General features: G+C 43.4%; 4 protein-coding genes across 4 annotated transcripts in view; 2 read left to right on the top strand and 2 right to left on the bottom strand.

Moving 5' to 3' along the window:
• The window catches only part of APBA2 (amyloid beta precursor protein binding family A member 2), a 289,129-nt gene that overhangs the window by 66,116 nt on the left and 202,178 nt on the right, over positions 1-20,835 (top strand). The window lies entirely within an intron of this gene.
• LOC136046892 (mitotic-spindle organizing protein 2B-like) lies at positions 298-8,376 on the top strand. The gene is made up of 3 exons (XM_065733725.1): positions 298-450; positions 541-677; positions 8,114-8,376. The coding sequence occupies exons 1-3, from the start codon at positions 320-322 to the stop codon at positions 8,269-8,271; spliced, it is 426 nt and encodes a 141-aa protein (XP_065589797.1). The 5' UTR covers positions 298-319; the 3' UTR covers positions 8,272-8,376.
• Positions 13,129-14,025, bottom strand: LOC136047172 (olfactory receptor 10A7-like). Its single transcript, XM_065734225.1, has one exon. It carries the CDS (start codon positions 14,023-14,025, stop codon positions 13,129-13,131), a length of 897 nt encoding a protein of 298 aa, XP_065590297.1.
• Positions 18,090-19,808, bottom strand: LOC136047173 (olfactory receptor 5AP2-like). Its single transcript, XM_065734226.1, is given in 3 exon segments — positions 18,090-18,165; positions 18,167-19,066; positions 19,732-19,808. Coding segments are annotated over 3 exon segments (1,053 nt in total).

Here is a 20,835-nt window from a genome sequence, read left to right on the forward strand (position 1 = left end):
GCGGCACCTTCCGTTCCGGAGTGGTGAAGTCCAGGAGAAGACGACATGTCGAGACCAAAGACAATTCCAAAGTCACAGACTGAAACCTTCCAGTTCTTCACGAACAGGTATCGAAGGAAACTCGGCGCGCAAACCACGTCCGGGAGCCGCAGGTAACCGCGAACTGAGGCACGGCTGCCGCCTGGCGGCTGCAGGACGGGCCGGAGCAGGGCCAGCTGGTGAGCTCAGGGCAGGGGGCGGTGGTAGGGGCGGGGCCGGGAGATGAGAGACAAGGCCATCCGTTGAAGGGCGGGGCCTCGGCAGCTGGCGCGAGGCGGCCATGTCGGGGGCGATGCTGGGGAAGGCGGCGGCGACGGCGCGGTCGCGACGGAAGGCTCTGAGCGCGGAGGAGGCGGAGCTGTTCGAGCTGGCGCAGGCGGCGGGCAGCGGGCTGGACCCGGAGGTGTTCAAGTGAGCGGCGGCGCGGGGCGAGGACAGGGCGGGGAGCGGATATGTCTCCCGGCCCCGCGCTGACCTCGCTCTGACCCCGCCCACCCGCAGGGTGCTGCTGGATCTGCTGCGCATGAACGTGGCGCCGCTCGCCGTCTTCCAGGTGTTGAAGTCCATGTGCGCGGGACAGCGGCTGCCGGCGGGTCCCGAGAGCGCTCCTTCCTCCGCGCCGCCCGTCGACGGCCGAGGTAGGGCCTTCCCCTCTTCATGTCTCCCCCGGAGCCCCCTGGGGACGCGCCGCCTTTTTCCCTACTGCCTCCGCTCTTCGCCCCCCCCTCGTCCCGCTGCCTCTCGGCTCCGCCCGCGCCGCCCCTGAGGGCCGGCGGCTCGGGGCCGCGCGGCGGGGGCTGCGTCTGCCGGCCCGGGGGGCGGCCCCGGGAGGGGCGCGGGGCGTCCGCTCCGTGTGAGGCGCCGGGCCCGGACCCGCCGCGCCGGAGCTCCCGCTTCCCTTGTGCTTAAGGGTGTAGCAGAGAGGGGCATGAGCCCGACCGGCGAGGCCGAGGAGCGGCGCGTACGCTGTCAGAGGGCCGGGTTCGGGTGCCGTCGGAGGAGGCCGAGCTGGATGCTGTCCTTGCGTCCCCTTCTCCCTCGCTTTCGTTTCAGTGAGAACTGCCAGGTGCGGCCTGCACTCCTCGGATGGGTTCCTCCTTCCTGCTGGAGGAGATGCGCACGGTTGCAGGTTGCCTGGTGAGAGGATGCCTCACATATGGCCAAGGAGTGACTTTAAAGATACACAGTGAGAAAAGCCAGAGGATGGTATGGTACTTGGATATTCTACCACTGGGCCACTGCTGTGAGCTGCTTCTGGATAACGCTAGGCCAGCTCAGGCCTGGAGTGGCTAAATGGTCCCTTTGTGTGAAGCAGCATTAATTCCTGAAGAGGAAATGGCAGAAACCCTGTGGATGAACTATTTCTGCCTTTATCAGTTGCCTCCTATCAGCCTGAGGTGCTGAAATGCATTAAAGCGATGGTGAACTTCCAGGAATTAGTGTCAGTCTTGAGGCCTGTAGTCAGTTCTCTGTTGATCCAGGAGCATCTCCTGCTGCAGGTGCTGCCTGGCTTTGCCTGGACTCACTGTGTCCCTGTGCTACCAGCCTTCCAGGCATGTGTTTTTACTTAAAACCAACACATCATTGTCCTTGTATAGGTGTACTGAGTAGTGAAGCACAGGGAAGCTCAGGGAAAGATTGCACTAGCTCTGTGTTGCTTGTGGGAAACACAGTGTTAAATTGGTCTGTGCATCTCCCCGATGCTTTATTTTACATTTCTGCATTATTTCACAAGGCTGGAACTCATCTGCAGGGCTAGTCAGTGCACGCTGTCCCTGGATCACACAGTTTACTAAGACATTAGGATTGTGCCCATCAAGCCACTGTTTTAGTGTTATTTTGTGTGTCTGCCGAGAAAACTGGGCTGAAGCTTGCATTGAGCTGGTGCTTAGTGCTCCTGGCTGAGGGATGCTTTGGTCTTCTGTCTCACCACAAATGCTGGTGGGCAGTGTTTGTGCTGCTTTGCTGGAAGGCTTGGTCTTCCCAGCTGCATCTGGTTTTTAGTTTATTTTTAAACTTTCTGGGAGCTTTTACCACATCAGAACTCAGAACAGTGGCAGACTTTGAATGAGAACGGCTCTTTATGGTTTGTATCAGCCCAAGTAAGTTTGCAATCAGCCAGACTCACTGATCAACATCAACTAACTCCTTTGTGAATAAAATCACTGAAATCCTAGCCCTCAGAAAATTCTTGGGGCAGAACTTGTCATGACAGTGTTTCATTGCAAGCATCCTTACTTCTGTGACTGTAAAATCTCCTTCACGTTGAGAAGAGTGGTAATTTTTTTATTTTTATGTCAAGACCTCCTTTTGAGGATGTATTTCTGCAGCCTCTCAGGTGGGAGATGTCTGCCCTTGCTGTGACTCAGCCATGGAGGGGCTGCTTTAGCTGAGTACTCAGCCTGACCTCGTGTGATCATCACAGTTGCACTTCCTTACAACTTATGTCAGACACCACAGGTGATGTCCACACTTGGAGGCCTGGAGTGTCAGAGGAAGATGTTTAGGACTTTTGATTGAAGGTCATGGGAACAGACTTCCAGAGAGGGGTCTTGGTTTGTGAGAACTGGTAATGGTGTAATGCATAGCCAGGCTGCTGGTGCCAGCCTTGTGTGTTTTTTACTGTACCTTAGATTGAAGGAGAATGTGAGCTGTCTGCCTGTTGAGCAGGAGCTTTACTGGAGCCCTAAGAAAAAATGGTGTTGACATAATGATCCCGTTAAAATGAACAAATCTTCAGTGGACTAATTTTTCTCTCATTAAATTGGGGAAGCAACTAGTTAGCTGAAACTGAAGAGGAGGAGGAATCCTCATTCTGTGTGCTTTCTGGTTCTGGGCACAGTCCATCATCAGTGGCCCGGTTTCAGGAGTTTGGGGTAAGTGCTAGCAGGGTGACTGGTGGTATTCTCTGTGCCAGATCCGTTCTGCAGGAGTGTTCGGTTTGCCTTGCCTCCTTTCCCTTTAGGAACTGCTGCAGAGAAAGGGAACTAAAGCTGTATTTGCTGCCAGCTCCTGCTGGAAGATGCTCCTTCTGTTTTAAGAAGAGGATGGTGTGGCTTCTGCACAGGACAAGGCATTGGGAAAATGGGAGATGCCCCCTGCTTAGTTGAGACTTGTTTGCTGACCAAGCCAGAGCTCCTTGTGCTGATAGAAAGAGCAGTGATTGTCCTGCATAAGCTTGTTGAGCTGCTTCGCATGGTGTTCTTTGGCTCTGCCTGTCTGCCCTTTCTCTTTGTGCTTCCTCCTTTGTCAGAAGGCAGACACCTAAGCATCAGCTGAGTCTGCTCCCTCTAATTTTTATTAGTAGCAGTGAAGTACTGGCATCAGCTTCTCAGTTCATGATGAAGGGAGGTTTTTTTAAAGCAGATCAAGGTGTGGCTGGGGTAGAGCTGAGAAGGTGCGCTGCTTCCTTCCTCTCACATTTCTAGTAGTTTTTTCAGCAGCTAAAGCTTTTAAGCAGCAGGGAACTTAATACAAATGACATTATATTGCATTTTCCTCTAGAATATTCCCACTTTAAACTGTAGTGTTCTGCTTGGAGTTGTTCACTGGTAACAATTCATAGCTGTCTCAAAATTACTGTGAGTTTTAGAACATCTGTCTGGAGCGTTTAGCTAGGTACAGCCTCGTGCAAACTGCGTTCAAAGCTTTGTCACAGTAATTGGTTTGTTGTTTGTTGCTCGTTTTAAAGGGTAAGGATGTGCTTTGGGAAGTTTTTCCCACTTGTGCATGGGAGATGTGTGCACACCCATTAGGACAGTGACATTGGTTTTAGTCTAGATGAGGCACCTGATAATTTATTATTTAGTTAAATACAGTTTTTCTTATATATTGTTTCTGTGGTTGCTTTTCCTGTAAAGTCACCTTGCCCTCAAGCCCCTGATGGTTTCTCTGTGGTTTTCTGCCTCTCTATTGACAGGCATTTGTCAATGCCCTGCTCTTTTCTTTCTTTCCCCTGTTATTTGATGGTCCTCTCAGTCTTTTCTTCTATTTTTCCACAGTTCCCCACACTTCAGCCCAGGTGTATTTCATAAACTTGCTTTCCAAGGCTTTGCTCAAATGAGCTGTCAACATGAGATTGCTTTTTTTTGTACCTAGGCTTCTGGACTTTTTCAAGCTGTGGTCGGCGTTTTAGCGTGACCACTCTTACTGCAAGGACCCTCAGTGATAGTTACCACACCTGGGTGCTTCTGGCTGGCTCAGCTGTCTTGTTTGCAGCCCTTTTTTACATACCTTCTTCTTACTCAGTTTTGTGTTTCCCAGGGTTCATCTAGATGCTGGGTTTGTAATGCAAGCTTCTTTATTATGGAGATAAAGTTGTTGACAAGGTTAATGCTACACGGAGCTTGAATATGGTGGAGGTACAGACATATCACCACAGAAATATTAAGGATTTGTCTTGATTGTGATGGTGCTGTCAACATGAACAGGTAGCAAAGAGAATTGGTCTTTTCTGGGCCAGTGGAGGTATCTCTTCTGTTTCTTGCATGGGATCTTTGCAGTCTCATCTGAAGCTGCTAGGCTTTCTCTGTGCTGTATATTTGAGACAGCTCTCCCAGCTGTGCTGGGAGCTGTTTGAACACTGTACTAGGATTGCTTTAGGTATATCTTTTTGAGAGTTTTTAAGCTTTTATGTATTTTTTTTTTTCTTTATCTGTGAGGCAAGTATTGACAGTGAAATGGGATTTAGAGAAATACTCAGAATGATGGAGTTGTAATTTGTGGCTTTGGCAAAATACTGAGATACAGGTTCATCATGAACAAAACTTACTCATTCACTTTCTCCTTTTTCGACCAACCAAAAAACACCCAGAAAGTCTTGCTGTGGGACTGAATAGATCTCTCTGTGACTTACCACAAAGTAAGGAACGTCTTCTCCGTTTCTTCTGTAGTCTCCACACAAGAGAAGTAAAGGAAATGAGGCTTTCCCATGTGTGTGATGAGGAAAGCCAGCAAATCAATCTACTTAAAGAAGCAGAAGCTAATGGTTTTGAACAGGCTACTGTTCAGTAGGAAATGTTGTAAAATCCTGTTCCTCGAAAGTTACTGAATAGGATTTGGGACTTGGTTTGTTAATTTAAGCTTGCATTTGTAGTGCTAATAATTCAGTTGAATACCTGGCTCAAGGTTGTAAGTTTTGTGCAGGTCTTTGTGGTCTTTGTAGATCTCAACTTTGTGTTCTTTCTACAAGTTCTTCTCTTAAGATGTGTATGTGTGCAAGAGTAGGGATGTGTTTAAATAATGACCCGCTGCTCCATTTATCTTAATGCATACTGACTGTCTTGACGATCTGCTTTAGCAGGTGTGTTTGAAAACTATTTGTTTTTCCTCTTCCTTGGCTTCTAGACTGTTCCAGTGGATTAATTGAACATAGTCTGCCAATCTTGCCTGTCCTCCTGACTCAGTCATTGCAGGGAGGCTGCTTTAACAGGGATGCTGTCTTGGTTCTGGAGAAAGCCCTTCATGCCACGTGTGTATGAGTGGTTAGGAATATTATAGCAGCTTTGGAGATCTGAAAACCAGACAGATCGAGGATGAAGAACCATAGCTATATACTGGAATTGCTTGCTAGCGAGGTCTAGCTGTTTAAGTCTCATCACTGTTCCAACCTCCAGTGTCTGGGCAAAAGTTGAGTCCTGGTAACCACATTGTGATTGCAAAAAAGAGGGATTTCCGCTCTTACAAGCTGTTTTTTCATCTTCAGTTTTCTAGGAAGGCCACCTTTTGCTGTGTCCCATGCAAGCCCTACTGCGAGACAACAGGAGCAGAATTTTGGGGAGATTAAAGCCCAAGCACAGTTTGCACTGGCCTTTTTTTGAATGGGAGTGAACTGGCACTGGGTTAAATGGGGCACACACATCTGTTCTTCTCTCTTCTGCATTTGGTTCTTGAGAAGGTGCAGACTGCTGCTTCTTTTGGGATTGTATTTGGACAGATGTGTGTTTAACTCATCTCTCATTTGACGTGACTTGCATACATTATTTGTGCTACATTTGTTTCAGGACTGCCGGACAGGATAAGGGCATCTTGTGTCAGTGGTCTAAATAATGATGTAATCCGTTTGCTAGTCTGTTATACTTGAGTTGCAGAGTTTTTGGTAGTAAACTTCTGTGCTTTGTAGTAATGAGCCCTGATATCACCGATAGTGTTTTAACTGATAGGTTCACCAACCATGCCTGTTATTCACACCTTTTGAGCAAGCAGCAGTTTGATGCATGGTTCTAGAGATGATACTTCCAAAAATACAGTTGGTTCTTATACTGTTGAAGTAACCGATTTGTTTTATTGTGATTTCAAGCCTAAGAGGGTGGAAGACAGTGTGTATTTTATCTGAGAATAGCTTTCTTTTACAAAGAGATTCTTTCTCCCAAAAGTTTTTCCACTAGGTCAGAAAATCAAGGACCCAGCTTCTAGTGGCACTTAATGGTACAATTGTTAGTATGTGGGTGTGGTTAGAGCTCTTGTGTGCAGGCTGGGATCATGCACTCTTTCTGGATGTATGCATGTGAGGAAGGGGATAGCCCTCACTTACACAGAGATGTACTGGACTGCTGAAAGTATCATGGTGAACTCCAATCCTTTGTGCCAGTTTTTCTCTTAAATACCGTGAGACCATGTATTGCCTTCCTGCAATTTGTTTGTTCCATACTCACATTACTCAAGCTTCTGAAGTACTTACAAGCTTGAGCTGTTCAAAGAATTGTAAGGCTGGTTGGCTGGCTTGGACTGGTAACTGCTGGTGGATCACTAGTGTGATTTACAATAAGAGACATTAAGAACACCTGATGTGGCTGGGATAAGTGAATGTATTTCTTTTGCTACCCTAATCTGTCAAATTTTACAGATAAGAAGGGGCCACATGTCCTTAGTTTGGAGGTTCTCAGGTTGTCTTTCCTGTAGAATGGGGTGTTAGCTTGTGGTATTGATGTGAATGCTGTCATTTACTCCAAGGAGACCAGGCATTTGGGTAAGTAAAGCATATATATCTCCAGTCTGTGCCCTCTGACAGCACGGATGATCCAGACAGCCATAGAGACTCCTGTGTGAGTGCAGAAGTTAGTGGCATTCTGGAAGTTGCTCTGACACAATTATGTAAATGTTGCTCTCCGTTTTCATTACATGCATGTAACTGGATACTAAGGAAAACAACTAGCTGGATTCCTGTGTTTGTTTCCTCCTTAATATGTTCATGTTTAGTGATGCTTTTGGGAATTTGCTGTCCTTAATATAAGCTGTGTAGCTCTTGTAGCCCCTCTGCATTATGTTTCTTAGTTCTTTGGTTTTTATCTTTCCTAATGCAAGTATTACTTCTCATCTGAAATAATTCTCTCTGGTGTCAGCAAATGTCAGTCTTCCTCACTTATCCCCTTGTGCCATTGGTTTGCAGCACACCTTTGACTGCCAGGCTTTCCCCTCTGGCTGAATCTGGCAGGGTGGGCTGTGTGGCCCTTGCTTCCTTCAACTTTGGCCTTTCTAGCCTTTTGCTTCTTTCTTCTGTCATATTGCAATGCAGACAGAGATGGTCACTTGTGCCTACAGAAGGGCAGCTCTTGTCTTCTGAGCACTGTAAGAAGAGTTGAGAGTAGCTCGTTGCAGAGGCATCTGGGCTCCTGGAAATTGCAGACAATGATATGAGACCCAAACTTGTTCATCATGTCACAAGTGATGTGAGCAGAAGGGTGTTTTATCTCCTGATTCAGTGTCTGCAGACTTCAGAAGGAGGTGAGCAGTGGCACATCAGTTCACATATCCCAGACTTGAGGTGTTTGATGCTCTTCATGTTCTTGCTGTTTGCAGTGCTGGTCTTCCTGTGCCAAATGCAAGCAAGTATTTAAAAAACGAAGTGGCTGGCTGCTTTGTAGATAAAACTTGAATTAGTTATGCTCCTACTGCAACTAATTTTGTTGTAGCCCTGATTTCACAATTTTGCATTCTATGTTAGATTCTGGATACACCTAATACACTTCATCTGATTAGCCTTTTGCATGATTACTTAAGGAATGCTTGCAGCTTAGATGCTGCTTGGGTGACACACAGGGCTGACTCACATTAATGTATGCATTTGTTCATTCAGGGAGAAATAAAAGCAGTTCTGCTGTCAGCGGGACCCAGGTTCTCATAGAGAGGAGTGGCCGGGAAGGATCTGCCCAGAGGATGCCTCGGCAGCCAAGTGCAAGCCGGCTGCAGAAAGTGGGAGCTTCTGGAAAGAACAGTGGTGGCAACAGTAGCTAAGACCTTGGCAACGATTAATTTTGATGCTTGAAGATGTATGTAAGCTGTGCCTGTAAAACTATTCATGTTGTATCTATTAAACTGGCAAATGTTATTTGTAACTCATGGAATATAGCTTTTGTTTTTTAATTTATTCTTATTTTCAGAAATTCTGTTGGCAATGCAGAGTACTTGGTATTCTATAAAGTTTCCTGAGATGAAGAAAGGTGCAACAGCTAGAAATACTTGAAATAATGCTGCAGTTGCTCCAGAGTGGTTGTAACTCGTCTTACAAACCAGTCTTCTCACTGCCTCCTTCCCTAAAAGTCAGCTTAATATATATTCCTTCTAGTTTTATGAGCTGAAAAATCTGTTGGGCTGCATTAAGAGTAGGGTAGTGTCATGGTAGATCATCTTATTAAAGAAAGAGCCTTGCAGTGATGGTAGCTTGCACTGGAAACCTGGCTGTCTGTTGGGGCTATTTTCTTATTCTTTAACTGATGATTGCCCTGTCACTTCATGTGTATGCTCAAGTGGGTTTCAGCATCTTACCCTGAAAACCACTTAGGCCCCTCACAGCATGATGATACAGTGTCTAGTCCTAATGATGCTAATATGATTACTCATTTATTGTTAGAGAACCCATTGCCTAATGAGCCAGGTTAAATGTGGGGTTATGCCAGATAAAGGAAGAGAATAGCTTCATCACTTAATGTAAGGTACATGCAAGTAGTTAAAACAGCTAAGTGGATTTGCTAGTGTTCAGAGTTGTCATTTGCCATATCAGAGCAAAACCAGGTGGTGGGTGTACTTGCTATGGCCTTGGTAACTCGAGCTGATAGTGAAATCCATTTCCCTATATAGGATAGAGTGCCTCTGTTCTTGGTGAGCGATAGATAACATTTCTAAGAGCCATGTAGATTTCACAGACATTTTGCTCTGTCTGTCAGCCCGGCATAACTATGGGACTTTGCTAGTGTTGGAGTAAGAGGGAAGTACTTTGTTGAAGAGCTGTGGGAATGAACAGGACTATTCAAGGGTCAGGGAGTTTCAAGATTTAGAAATGGGAGTAAGGTAGTCAATAGCTGGCAGTAGTACATTTGAAGGGCATCCAAGTGAGATAGCTTTTGAGTTTTTTCACCATTAGCAATATTTAGGGATGTCCTGCTCTTATCTGTGTGCAGGGAGGTGCACTTATTTCCACTCCTACACCCCCAGGAAAAAGTGAAACAATCATGCTGCCTAGGAGAGGCAAATGTTGAACGAAATGTATTATTAGGGAATGAGTGGGCGATCCAAGGGTCCCAGGGATCCCCAGGGTGCCCAGCTTGCATAGAAAGGGATACAAGGTGTTGCACTGCTGCTTTTTCTGAAGCGGATGCCGCTTGACCCATGTTGCCCAGAGTTTTTGCCCAAGGTTTTCCACTTGAGCTTCCAACTGGACGATATCACTACCAAAATGGTACCACCCTCCCAGTGCCAAGCTTACCTGCCTGATGGGCAGTTCTTCACAACCTGTGCCACTTTCTCAGTGCCAGGCTCGCCTACCTGATGGGCAGTCCTTTCGGCATATCACATCAGGGTCACCAGATGCCATGCATGTTCGGTGAAAGAGGAGACACACACATCAATGTGATGCTACAAAGTGCTCGTTTATTGCACAGCAGAATTTAGATTTATACTCTATGTGATGTTTTGCCTACAACCACTTGATTGGCTACTCGCTTAAGTGTGTGTCTTGCTAATTGCTCAAACACAACGTGTATCCTAATGATTGGTTGTTAGGTGCAATCTCCTTATAAGGACAACTATTCTCTAATTAGTCCATTATCCCTTTTCTGTGTTCTACAGTAAATCATAACTCAGCACAAATCATCGCTATGTACAGTGCCTGCATGGCCACTCATCATTGCGCTTGTGCAGTCCTTCACAGATCCATTCATAAAATGTCCAGAACCAATTCCCAACAGTACCTCATGGTACCGCCTGAAACACCATCTTAAGTCTTGAGAAACATGTCCTATGGTGACATGGCACTCCAGAAAGAATTGAGTCAGACAATGGGACTCGTTTAAAAAATTATCTTGTAAATACTTGGACCAAGATCATGGCATTGAGTGGATTTATCATATCCCCTACTGCAGTGTCTCAGGCACAGACTCAGATGTGAACGATCCAAATCATTTCTTACAGTTTTTAACATCCCTTATATACTTTCACAAGTTCTCTCCTGTAACGTTCCCACCCGCCTTTACATATCAACAATATAACTTCTCAAAGCAGTCCTTAACCATGCATACAGGCAATTATCCAATCAGGGTCGTAAGTCTTTCCAAGCCATGCACTCTTCCTTCAATTGGGGCCTGCTATCACACAGCTTACTTGAACTTGTTTTTCTCCTCTTCTGGAAGTGTCCTTGATTCTCAGCCTTCCTTTCTCATGCTGTTTATCCTGTTCCACAGCTGCAGCTCTAAATATGCTTTTTGTATTCCCACACCCTACCATGCACCAGCTTCTGGTAAAATTGAAAGATATAATGGGTTGTTAAAAACAACATTGAAAGCAGTGGGTGGTGGAACACGTAAGCACTGGGAGACGTATTAGGCAGAAGCCACTTGGTTGGTCAACACTCGAGGATCCATCAATCGCGATGGTCCTGCCCAATCCAGCTCTCTACCTACTGTAGAGGGAGATAAGGTCCCTGTAGTACATGTAAAGAGCATATTGAGAAAAGTGGTTTGGGTCTTTCCAGCTTCTGGAAAGGGCAAACCTCTCTGTGGAACCTGGGTCCACTTGGTGGGTGATGCAGAAGAATGGGAATGTTTAGTGTGAACCACAAGGGAATTTGATGTTGGGGGAGTGCAGTCAGAAATTCCATGTATATATATGTATATATGTTGTTGTGTGTGTGTATTTAATGCATATTAATCTTTGTTCCTGCATATATATTAAGCGTGATGTAGTGACGTGGAATAAGGGGTGGAATATCATGGTTTTATGATTTTTGTTATTGGTTTTTGCTGTGGTTTTGTGGTTCTGATGCCGGTATTCCATATCAGAACATCATGTTGGGAGTTAAAAAGTTAACGCTGTGGTGGGGAGTGGAAGAGGGGTGGAGGTCTGGTCTGAACACCAGCCTCCCTCTCTCGGCAGCAATCTCAGCTGCCGCGGAGATAAAGCTGTCTGCCTAAAGTGTACTACTGCTTGCCTCATTATTAATGATATTAAACATTACCAGTCCCAGTATGGACTCTCTACCTGGGCATAGGGTTGTTGACCACACTGGAAGCCAGCGTCCAGTCAACTTCTTATCCACCAAACAATCCACTCTTAAAATTAATCTCTCTCCAATTTAGGGGCAATGATGTTGTGTGGGACACTTATTGATGCATCTTTATCTACACAGACACCTCAAAAGAAGATTTCTGTTCTCCTAAGCTTTCTTTCTTTATTTGTCCAGTCACGAGCATTTCCTAATACTCCCTCTGCTCCTTGATTCTCACACTGTTGAAGCCAGACAACGTGGAGGCAGGGATGCACAAAAGAGATATGAATTACTATTTCCAAATCAAGTGTCTGTAGACAGCAATCCTTCACCCCTCTGGTAGTGCCTGATGTCAGACAGAACTGTAAAACTCCTGTGAGAGATGGTGCTCTATAGGTCCATGGGAAGCCACAGTTCTTGCTTCAAGTGCAGGATCTAAGCCATGGAAGGTTCTGCCCTTTGCATCTTCTACCCACTGCTTTGCTAGGGGGCTCTTTTCAATATTCTGGCACAAAGGCAAGTCACATGCAGACACCCTCACATCTATGCCATGTCCCTCTCACTGAGCAGCCATAGAGCCCAGGAAAGCTCTCCTCCTCAAGAGGTCCTTTTTAAGACAAATCTTCACAGATGTGCCTGGAGTTCCTTTTAATTTCTGACAAGGTTGTGAACTGGTCTGGAGTAATTCTTCCTGATGTTGACTTGTAATTCTGTGATACAGCAGTACTCAGTTCTGACAACCTGTGGGATCATCTTGATTCAACATGGTTATAGGCAAGCAGATACAGGTGGTCAAGCACGAGCAGGTGGGATGAACCAAACAACCTACAGAGATCCCTTCCAACCTCAGCCGTTCTGTGATTTCATGACTTCATACCTCATCTGCGCTGCCATACTCATGGCTCATGGGAAACTCACATGTTTTTACATTGGAACCAAAATAGGACTATGTAGGACTTTTACAAAAATGCTAGGTCTTCAAGCTACCAAATCAAGTTCCTCTCAGCTATTCAACCAATTCACTCCTGAAATGTTGATAATCAAATTGACTAGGTTGTCATTGACTGTGACGATGATAGAGATGCTGACTTACCCATAGATACCTATGGTCAGATATCATCATCTTGAACTGAATTCCATCCAGCTACCTACTCAACTGAATTTATCTAGTTCATTTTTACTCTCTGGTGGGTGGAAATGATTTCTCTGGAATAAGCCATATTGCTATGCCAGCCATCTGTTGGCATCTTCTTCCTGAATCTGTACAGTTTTGTTTTCTGACTTAGCTAGATTTTTGCTGTACATTAGGTTTATACTAATGTATATAACTAATGTTACATAAGTCATACATAAGAATCATGTTCTTATGACATTGATTTATTTTGTACTAGCTAGAAAGCAAACCAGTGTGTAGTAAAAGGGCAAAGATTTAAACATGTCGTAATTATTAGACTGACTTTGTCGCTCATTTCTGTAGTCTCCATGATATTTTGAACAGTTTCATGAAACATATTTATTCAGTACATAGATGATGTACGTTTCTTAGTATTTTCCAGTAAGAGGTAAAATGTCCACTCTTTGCAGACGTTGAGAAAAGCATTCATTCTCCAGTTTTAATCTTTAAAGTTTGAGCAACTTTTAGAAAACAGGTGAAACCCTCTGTGCATAGGTGTCTTGCTGAACTGTCTCCTTCCAAATATCTTCCGTAGAGCATGCTTTACTTCTTTGTTTCGTAAGCTGTAGATGATTGGGTTCAGCATAGGAGTTACTACTGTATACGAAAGAGCCACCAGTTTCCTGCTCTTTACCAATAATCTGGACCTTGGCTTTAAATGTACCAAGCCAGTTGTGCAGTAGAACAGAATCACCACCACCAGGTGAGCAAGGCAAGTGAAGAAAGCTTTGTGTCTTCCTTCAGAAGATGGCATTTGGAGGATGGTACGGATTATCTGGATGTAAGAGGCTGCTATTAAGATAAATGGGATCAAAACAATTGTAACAGTAGCGATGAACACAAGAAGCTCAAATGAGTATGTGTCTGAACAGACTAAATCTAGAACAGGAGCAATATCACAAAAGAAATGTTCAATCTCCTTAGAGTCACAAAAGTGATAGCTGAATAACCAGCCAGTGAGTCCTGCGGAAAATGGAATACCAGCAACCCAGCATGCTATGACCATATGAAAACACAATCGCCTGTTCATTCTGGTGGTGTAGTGCAAGGGATGGCATATAGCCACGTATCTGTCATATGCCATGGCGCTCAAGAGGAAACATTCAGAAGTGACAAAGAATATGACAAAGCAAAGTTGCAGGGCACAGGCAGAAAAGGAAATGAACTTTCTCTCCAACAGCAAATCCATAAGCGTCTTGGGCACTATGTTTAATGTAAAGCAGATTTCAATCAAAGCCAGGTTTTTGAGAAAGTAGTACATTGGGGTGTGCAAGGCAGGATCAGCAGTTGCAACAAAGATGATGAGAAAGTTCCCTGCCATTGTGATTAGGAACATGAGTAGGATTCCCTCAAAGAGAAGAACCTGAAGAGATGCGAGGTAGGAGAACCCCTGCAAAGTGAAGTATGTCTGGTTTTTGAGCCCTGGTTCTTCATCAGCTTCCATGTGAAGGAGGAGCAACCCAGCCTGTATCAGCCAAGAGAAAGATATGAAGAAGCAAACTCTTGATGAGGATGAATATAAAGCAGTGAAGTTCTCTGAAATCAGTTCCATTATTAAGTGAGAGAAACAACTATAAATGGGTATATAACATTTTGAGACTATAAAAAAAACTTATCATAAAAACAAAGTAAAAAGAAAAACAGTGAACTTAAGTACTGAAAATCTAGGATTCCCCTTAATGTTTGCCTGCTTTCCTTTTAAATTAAGCTAAAATATAGCCACGCCTACTTTATATTTCAGTTCTACTGGTATTTTCCCAAATGTAATTGTGTCAACAATTCATGCATTTTATTTTCAGTGTGTGAAATAAGAGTTTCTTTCTTTCTGAACTGTAATCTAATTAAATTCTCTGCTTAAGATTTTTTTTGAAAAAACTTTTTTTTACCTGTTCTCACACATAAGTACATACATAGCATATATAGATATACATAGCACATATAGATTTCAAATAAACAAATGCAAATAAAATTGTTGAATGTACAGACAAAAATTTGATAGCATGAAGAATGGATAGAATGAACATGTTATTACTTGTCCTCATACAAAACAATGACCTGCTTATTTATTTATTTATTTTAAATATTGCATTGCTCTTTATTCAGCTCCACTGGACATTTTTTAATGAATTCAGCATTGTAAGAAATTTTCCTCTTTTAGATCATCTACAATCTACCAGCCTGTATTTAGCTATCTGAAATATAGATGGCCACATTCAAGACAGAAATTTGAAGCATCTTTTGCACCAGATAGAAAAGGAAATCGGAAATCTATATTGTATTTCTCACCGAATCTATCTTCATTGGAATCACTGTCTGGGAATGCCTATTCATCTCTATTCATTAGCACAGAAAGGTGCAGCTGCCTGAATTGCAGAAAGAGGTATTAGCTGAGTAAGGTTATACCTGACAATTTGCAGCATCAACATTGATTATCAGCACATTGATTATCATGACTGACCTTATGTACCTTCACAGTCAAATGAAGTCTGGATTCTTATCCCTTTCAGGATATTACAATCTTCAGCTGTATTTCCTCTGATCGTCTTAGTGATCTGAACTCTTTTCCATTTAATGGTCTTTTTCATGTATGGAGGGACTCCAGAATGGGATACCTTTCTCCATGGTTGGCCTTGCAAGTGAAAAGCAGAAGGAAGTACGGGCTTCCCTTGAACAGCTGTTTCAATCTTGCTAGAATGGCTGCTGAAATGGTTATTGCTCTCCTCTGCGGAGACACTCTGCTGGCTCATGCTCAGCTTGCCATACACTGGGACTTCCACATTCCTTTCTGAAGAGCTATTCCCTAAACTGCTAGTGCCAATTCAATTCAATTCAGTTTTTGTGCCAGAGACACCATTTGGCATTTGCCTTGCTCTAGCTTTGTTAAATTCCTGCATATGGACTAACCCCTATCCCCCTCTTGATGTAATCTGGAAACTCCTGAAGATTCTCCATCACATCTTCCCAGTCACTGATGGGAGGAAGCATTACTTCAAGTCAACATGAAGAATGCCTCTCACAGCCAGGTGCATTTAGACTAGGTTGTTTAATCTACCTGTGAAAGCTTAATGGTCCAGGCAGTTTTTTCACTCACCTGTTTGTTTTCTCATCCAGCTTCTATCTTCCCATTTTGGCCATGAGGATATTTACATCAAGGATTGTTGAAGTCATAAAATGCCATCTATCACTCTGCCTTGTGGCCACCCATCACCACCACACTCACTAGCTGAGTGATCAAGAAAAGCTTTTGTATTATTTCTTCAAACATCCACATGGCTAACCAGCAGCTGAGATATTCATTTAAATTTCCTTTACAATCTGTGAATAGGAACAAGAACACTCTGATTTATTTTGTTTATCCGTCAGAAGTAATCTAAAATATGCTAATTGCCAGATGTACTTGATTCGCTTCCATCTCAATGCAAAATCTTACTGATAAATAATAGATATATATTAATATATAGAAATGAATATGTTTAGCAATATATGTAAAATAATAAATATTGCTCAGTCATTAGTGTATGTATTGCAGATATTTGTATATAGTGCTCAGATGCATAATATTCTGCCCTTTAAATGTAAAATGTTTTTTCTTGATTCATCTAAAACTTTTCTTGACAGTTTTTATACCAAAAAGTCTAGGAAATACCAGTATGCCTTTTAGGATAAGTCATCTGGAGCTTATGATATGATGCCTCTGTTCATGATTTCAGATGCTGGGATACCTTCTTCAGGCTTTTGGGTGACACATCAGATCTGTGAATAGTTTCATGATGGATCCTGTAGTGAAGAAGAGGTTTGGCTGTTCTGAATGGCATCTTACATTGCTTTCCGAGACCAGAACTCCTCTCTGGATTCATTACCGAGTATGCTCAGAAGACAAAACATCTCCCCTGGTACTGAAGTAGACTATGAACAACATCACTTGGTGAAAGTTTTTATTTTTTATTTTTTTTTAATGGAACAGAAGTAATGAGGCTTGTTAAGGGAGGTAAAGAGTGATGCGACTGTGGCCCTCACCTAACTGCTCTGGCCCAGCATTGCTCATGTCCAGCAGATAGAACCAGGGGACCAGGCTCTGCCCAGGCTGGGGGATGTGACTGCTGTTTTCCCCTTTGAATATTCAACTGACAGCAAAGTTGAGCATGTGTCATACAAGCTGACAGAGACACACAGAGAGGACACTGACACAACTGGCCAGAAAGGCTGCCCTGGACAAGGGCTTCAACAACACTTACACACAGGATTTGTGTAAACGTAGACATAGACAGCCAAGACCCCTTTCTCCTCTCTGGCTAATAGCCGTAGAAGTTCACCAGTGAAGGTACACACACAACATTCTCTAGGTTCACAACCACACACATTTTCACTTCAAGGTATGTGGCTCCCTTCATGTTTTTCTGGCTATTCCAGCTTAAAGTTTTGCTATTGAATACACTTGTGCACTCTTTGTGTACTAGACAGAAGATACAGTCACTTGTCTCCCATCAGCTGGCACCACACACAAGGGCTGTGATTCACAGGCCAGCTTCAGCCACTGGTTTGAGACCCACTCTTGCCTCATTTTTGCTGGTCAATTCCAGCATCTAGTTTGGAAACACACACCTTTCCTGATAAACTGGGAGTAGGGAACTCCATCTGAGTAGTGGATATCACAGGCTGAAGCTTCCTACACCCAGGTCTAACTCCAGTAGCTGGCACCCATACTGATCTTCCCAGTGATTGGAAGTGGGCCTGGCTAATCTTGCCTATTGTAAATATATACTGTGACAGACAGAAGTGACAAGAGTTCTTGAGTTACAAACTCTGACCTTTTATATTATCCAAAACAAGACATACAAAATGGATCAAAGAAACCACACTCAAACAAATTTTCTCACTTTCTTTATTTGTAATTGAGTCTAGATAACTATCTGGATTGTAAACATCCAGAACACAGATGAAAAAACTAAGAGTACTCTAGAACATGGCATTAGTAAAGATTTGGTCTGTCCACTATAAACTGAGTTTCAAATCATTCTGAATTTCAGCTGTAATGAGATGAAAAGAAGATAGGAAGGCAAGAGGACACTATGTGAAATAATAACTTAAATTCATAGATTTATTTTGCTTACTTTACAGCATTCACAAAATATTCTTTCTCTTTCTCTTTGCTACCTTTTACCTCAAATTGATAGCAAGACTGTTTACACATTTTGTAGTTCTCCTTATTTATTTTTAAGATGTACAATGACATATTCCCTATAAATAACAATATCCATATGCCATGCAGTTGTATCTGGACCTGTAAGTCAAGGAGTATTTCATTTTATTTTTGAAGCATTATTTTTAAATCTAAAAACTATTTTTATCCAAAACCCAGTAATATACTTATCTTTCTTTAGCAGAGTTTTCTTTTCTTCTTCATCTCAGGCTGTAGATAAGAGGACTGACCAGGGGAGTGAGAATAGTATAAAAAATAGAGAAGACTTTGGGGATATTTGAATACCATAATGAGGAGGAACATAGTTAATACTGACCAGTAAAAAAGTAACACCACAATAAGATTTGAAGAACAGGTGGAAAAGGCCTTTCTCCTTCCAGTGGAAGAAGAAATTCTCCTAACTGTGATAATGATGCTAAGAGAGGATGAGAAGTTCAAGGGAAATGGAGGCAGGGAGCATACACCTGCCACAAAAGAAGTGACAAGTCCCACCATGTGAGTGTCACTACAGGACAGCTTCAGCATTGGAAAGGAGTCAGAGAAGAAATGTTCAATTTCATTAGGGCCACAGAAATCTAAATCTGAGATCAGATAAGTTAATATAGAATTAGATAGAAAACCACTTATCCAAGATGGAGCACCTAGATGGAGACAGAGCTTGTGCTTCATAAGGAATAAATAGTGAAAGGGTTTGTACACTGCTAGGTAACTATCATAAGATATCACTGCTAGAAGATAACAGTCTGTGGCTGCCAAGCAACTGAAGAAATTGTACTCTGTAAAACATCCAACAACTAATATGCTTCTGTCTCCATCCAGATAACTGAGCAGCATCCTTGGCAAGATTTTTGAGCTGTAGCAGATATCCAAGCAAGCCAAACTGTCCAGGAAGAAGTACACTGGGATGTGAAGAGACTGATCAGCCACCACCAGTGCAATGATGAAGGTGTTCCCTATTAAGGTAATAATATAGGTCACCAGGAACATTAAGAAGAGAAGATAATCCAGTTCAGGGCCATTTCCAAATCCAAAGAAAATAAAATCTGTAACCACTGTTTCGATTTTCCATTCTAATTTTGACACAATTTTTGTTTTAGTGATGACAAAGTAAGTGCTGCTTGCTGCACTTGTGAAAATCTGTGCCAGCAGAGGTGGCCCACTGTCGCTACTGATACTGCTGAAATGCACCACCCACCACCTCACTGTGCACACACCCACTGTTTGATTTCCATAAACGTTCAGCAAGCAATAATGAAGGTCAATTGGTAATTTTTTTTTCTGTATGGAGGAATTCAGTGGCACACTTTTGTGGAAAAATAAGTTCTCTACTTGTTAATCAAACCGATTCGAGACAGAGTGTCAGTGTTCAGTGTTTTGCTTTCTGAAAACGATGTAGTTTGTAGAAGTCTCAAAATAGCTATATAGATGTTTTGTCTGGAAACTTTGTAGTTTATGCAAATTGGAGCCACGGAGATTAGTTCTAACACCTGGAGAATGAACAACAGATAGCAGTGACCTTGTAAGAAGCTGCAAAAGAAAAAATAAGTGAAAATCTCCTCTTAAGTGCGCATGATCGAAGCTGAAGAGGACTACGGCCCTTTTCATCTCAATCACCAGGTGGCAGAGAACGACCCCCTAATAACAGCAGACAGCCCAGAAAGAGAAAGATAAGACATGAATGCAGAGATAAGAGACAATAAAAGGAGGGTAGGAGAGGCCCCTCTTGTGCACCTTTGGTGGAGCGGAGACTCCCGGCCGCCCAGCGCTGTTTCACTCGTTTATTGCTTGCTCAATACATTCCTTACTATTGGCAACGATTGGTGTGTATCGTTCTTTTCACACCTATAACAATTCGGTGCTGTGACTCGGATCCAGGCGACTCTGCTGCGGAATTCCCACTCCAGGAGGGGGCGCCCCATCTTCGGACAGCCCCTGAGCTGGGGAATTCCGGAGCAGAGACCTGTAGCTCTGAACCCTAAATCCAGTGGCTCCTCCAGAGCAAGCTGAATGACTCGGGAGATAAACCTGAATCTGAACCCCTAGACTTTCCTAGGAGAAGGATCACTAGAAGGCAAACTAGGCAGGAGAGTGGTTAGAGAGACTACGCAAAAAGTTACAGTTATATTCAGGATTAGATCCCCCCGTGAGGCAAGCTCTCCTAAAAACGCAGTTTGTGGCTAGGTCCTGGACAGATATTTAAAAGAAATTAGAGAACTTGGAGGATTGGCAAGAGAGAGGATTAGACGAATTGCTAAGAGAGGCTCAGAAAGTATACATAAGGAGAGAAGAGGAGACTCAGAGGCAAGCTAAAATTCTGATAGCTAGGGAACGACAGAAGGGGGCGTTTCAGGCAAGGAGAAGAGGGAATAAATATTCCTCCGGCAGAGAACGTGCTTCAACCTAACCAGGCGAGACCCAGAGAGATGAGGACAGTACAGTGCTTCTACTGTCAGAAAAAGGGACACGTTAAGAAAGACTGTAGAAAGAGAATCCAGGACGAGAAAATGCTTAAGGAGGACTGAAGGGGTTAGGGGCTTCATGTGCTGGGGACCCGGGAAAGAAAAGAGCCCTTGATAAAATTGAAATTGGGTCCTCAGAGTCAGGAAATGGAATTTTTGGTAGACGCTGGGGCAGAAAGATCAACTGTTCAATATTTACCTCGAGGATGTTCTTTATCCTCAGAAAAGCTATTTGGGACATTGGTTAAGCAAGGGAAATAAGAAATTAGATCCAGGAGTGGTAATGGGATTTTATCTTTAAAAGCCCCAAGAAGCAAGAGGCAGGTGAGGCAGATCTTAGGGCTGCTAGGATACTGTCAACAATGGATTGAGAATTACAGTAGTAAGGTCAAGTTTTTATACCAGAAACTAGTAAAAGTTGGATTAGTAAAGTGGAGTCAGGAGGATGAGCAAAGATTAGAAGATTTAAAGGTAGATCTTGTTAATG

Source organism: Cyrtonyx montezumae, unplaced genomic scaffold, assembly GCF_038088225.1.
Source record: "Cyrtonyx montezumae isolate F1298 unplaced genomic scaffold, pur_monq_1.0 scaffold_17, whole genome shotgun sequence".
Taxonomy (NCBI): domain Eukaryota; kingdom Metazoa; phylum Chordata; class Aves; order Galliformes; family Odontophoridae; genus Cyrtonyx; species Cyrtonyx montezumae.

Bases quoted from the DNA above. Each gene is read 5' to 3' on its own strand.
- LOC136046892 (XM_065733725.1), top strand. From the start codon at position 320: ATGTCGGGGGCGATGCTGGGGAAGGCGGCGGCGACGGCGCGGTCGCGA. The intron at 451-540 runs GTGAGCGGCGGC...GCCCACCCGCAG, and splicing joins CTGGACCCGGAGGTGTTCAA to GGTGCTGCTGGATCTGCTGC. The intron at 678-8,113 runs GTAGGGCCTTCC...TTGTTCATTCAG, and splicing joins GCCGCCCGTCGACGGCCGAG to GGAGAAATAAAAGCAGTTCT.
- LOC136047172 (XM_065734225.1), bottom strand. From the start codon at position 14,025: ATGTTCCTAATCACAATGGCAGGGAACTTTCTCATCATCTTTGTTGCA.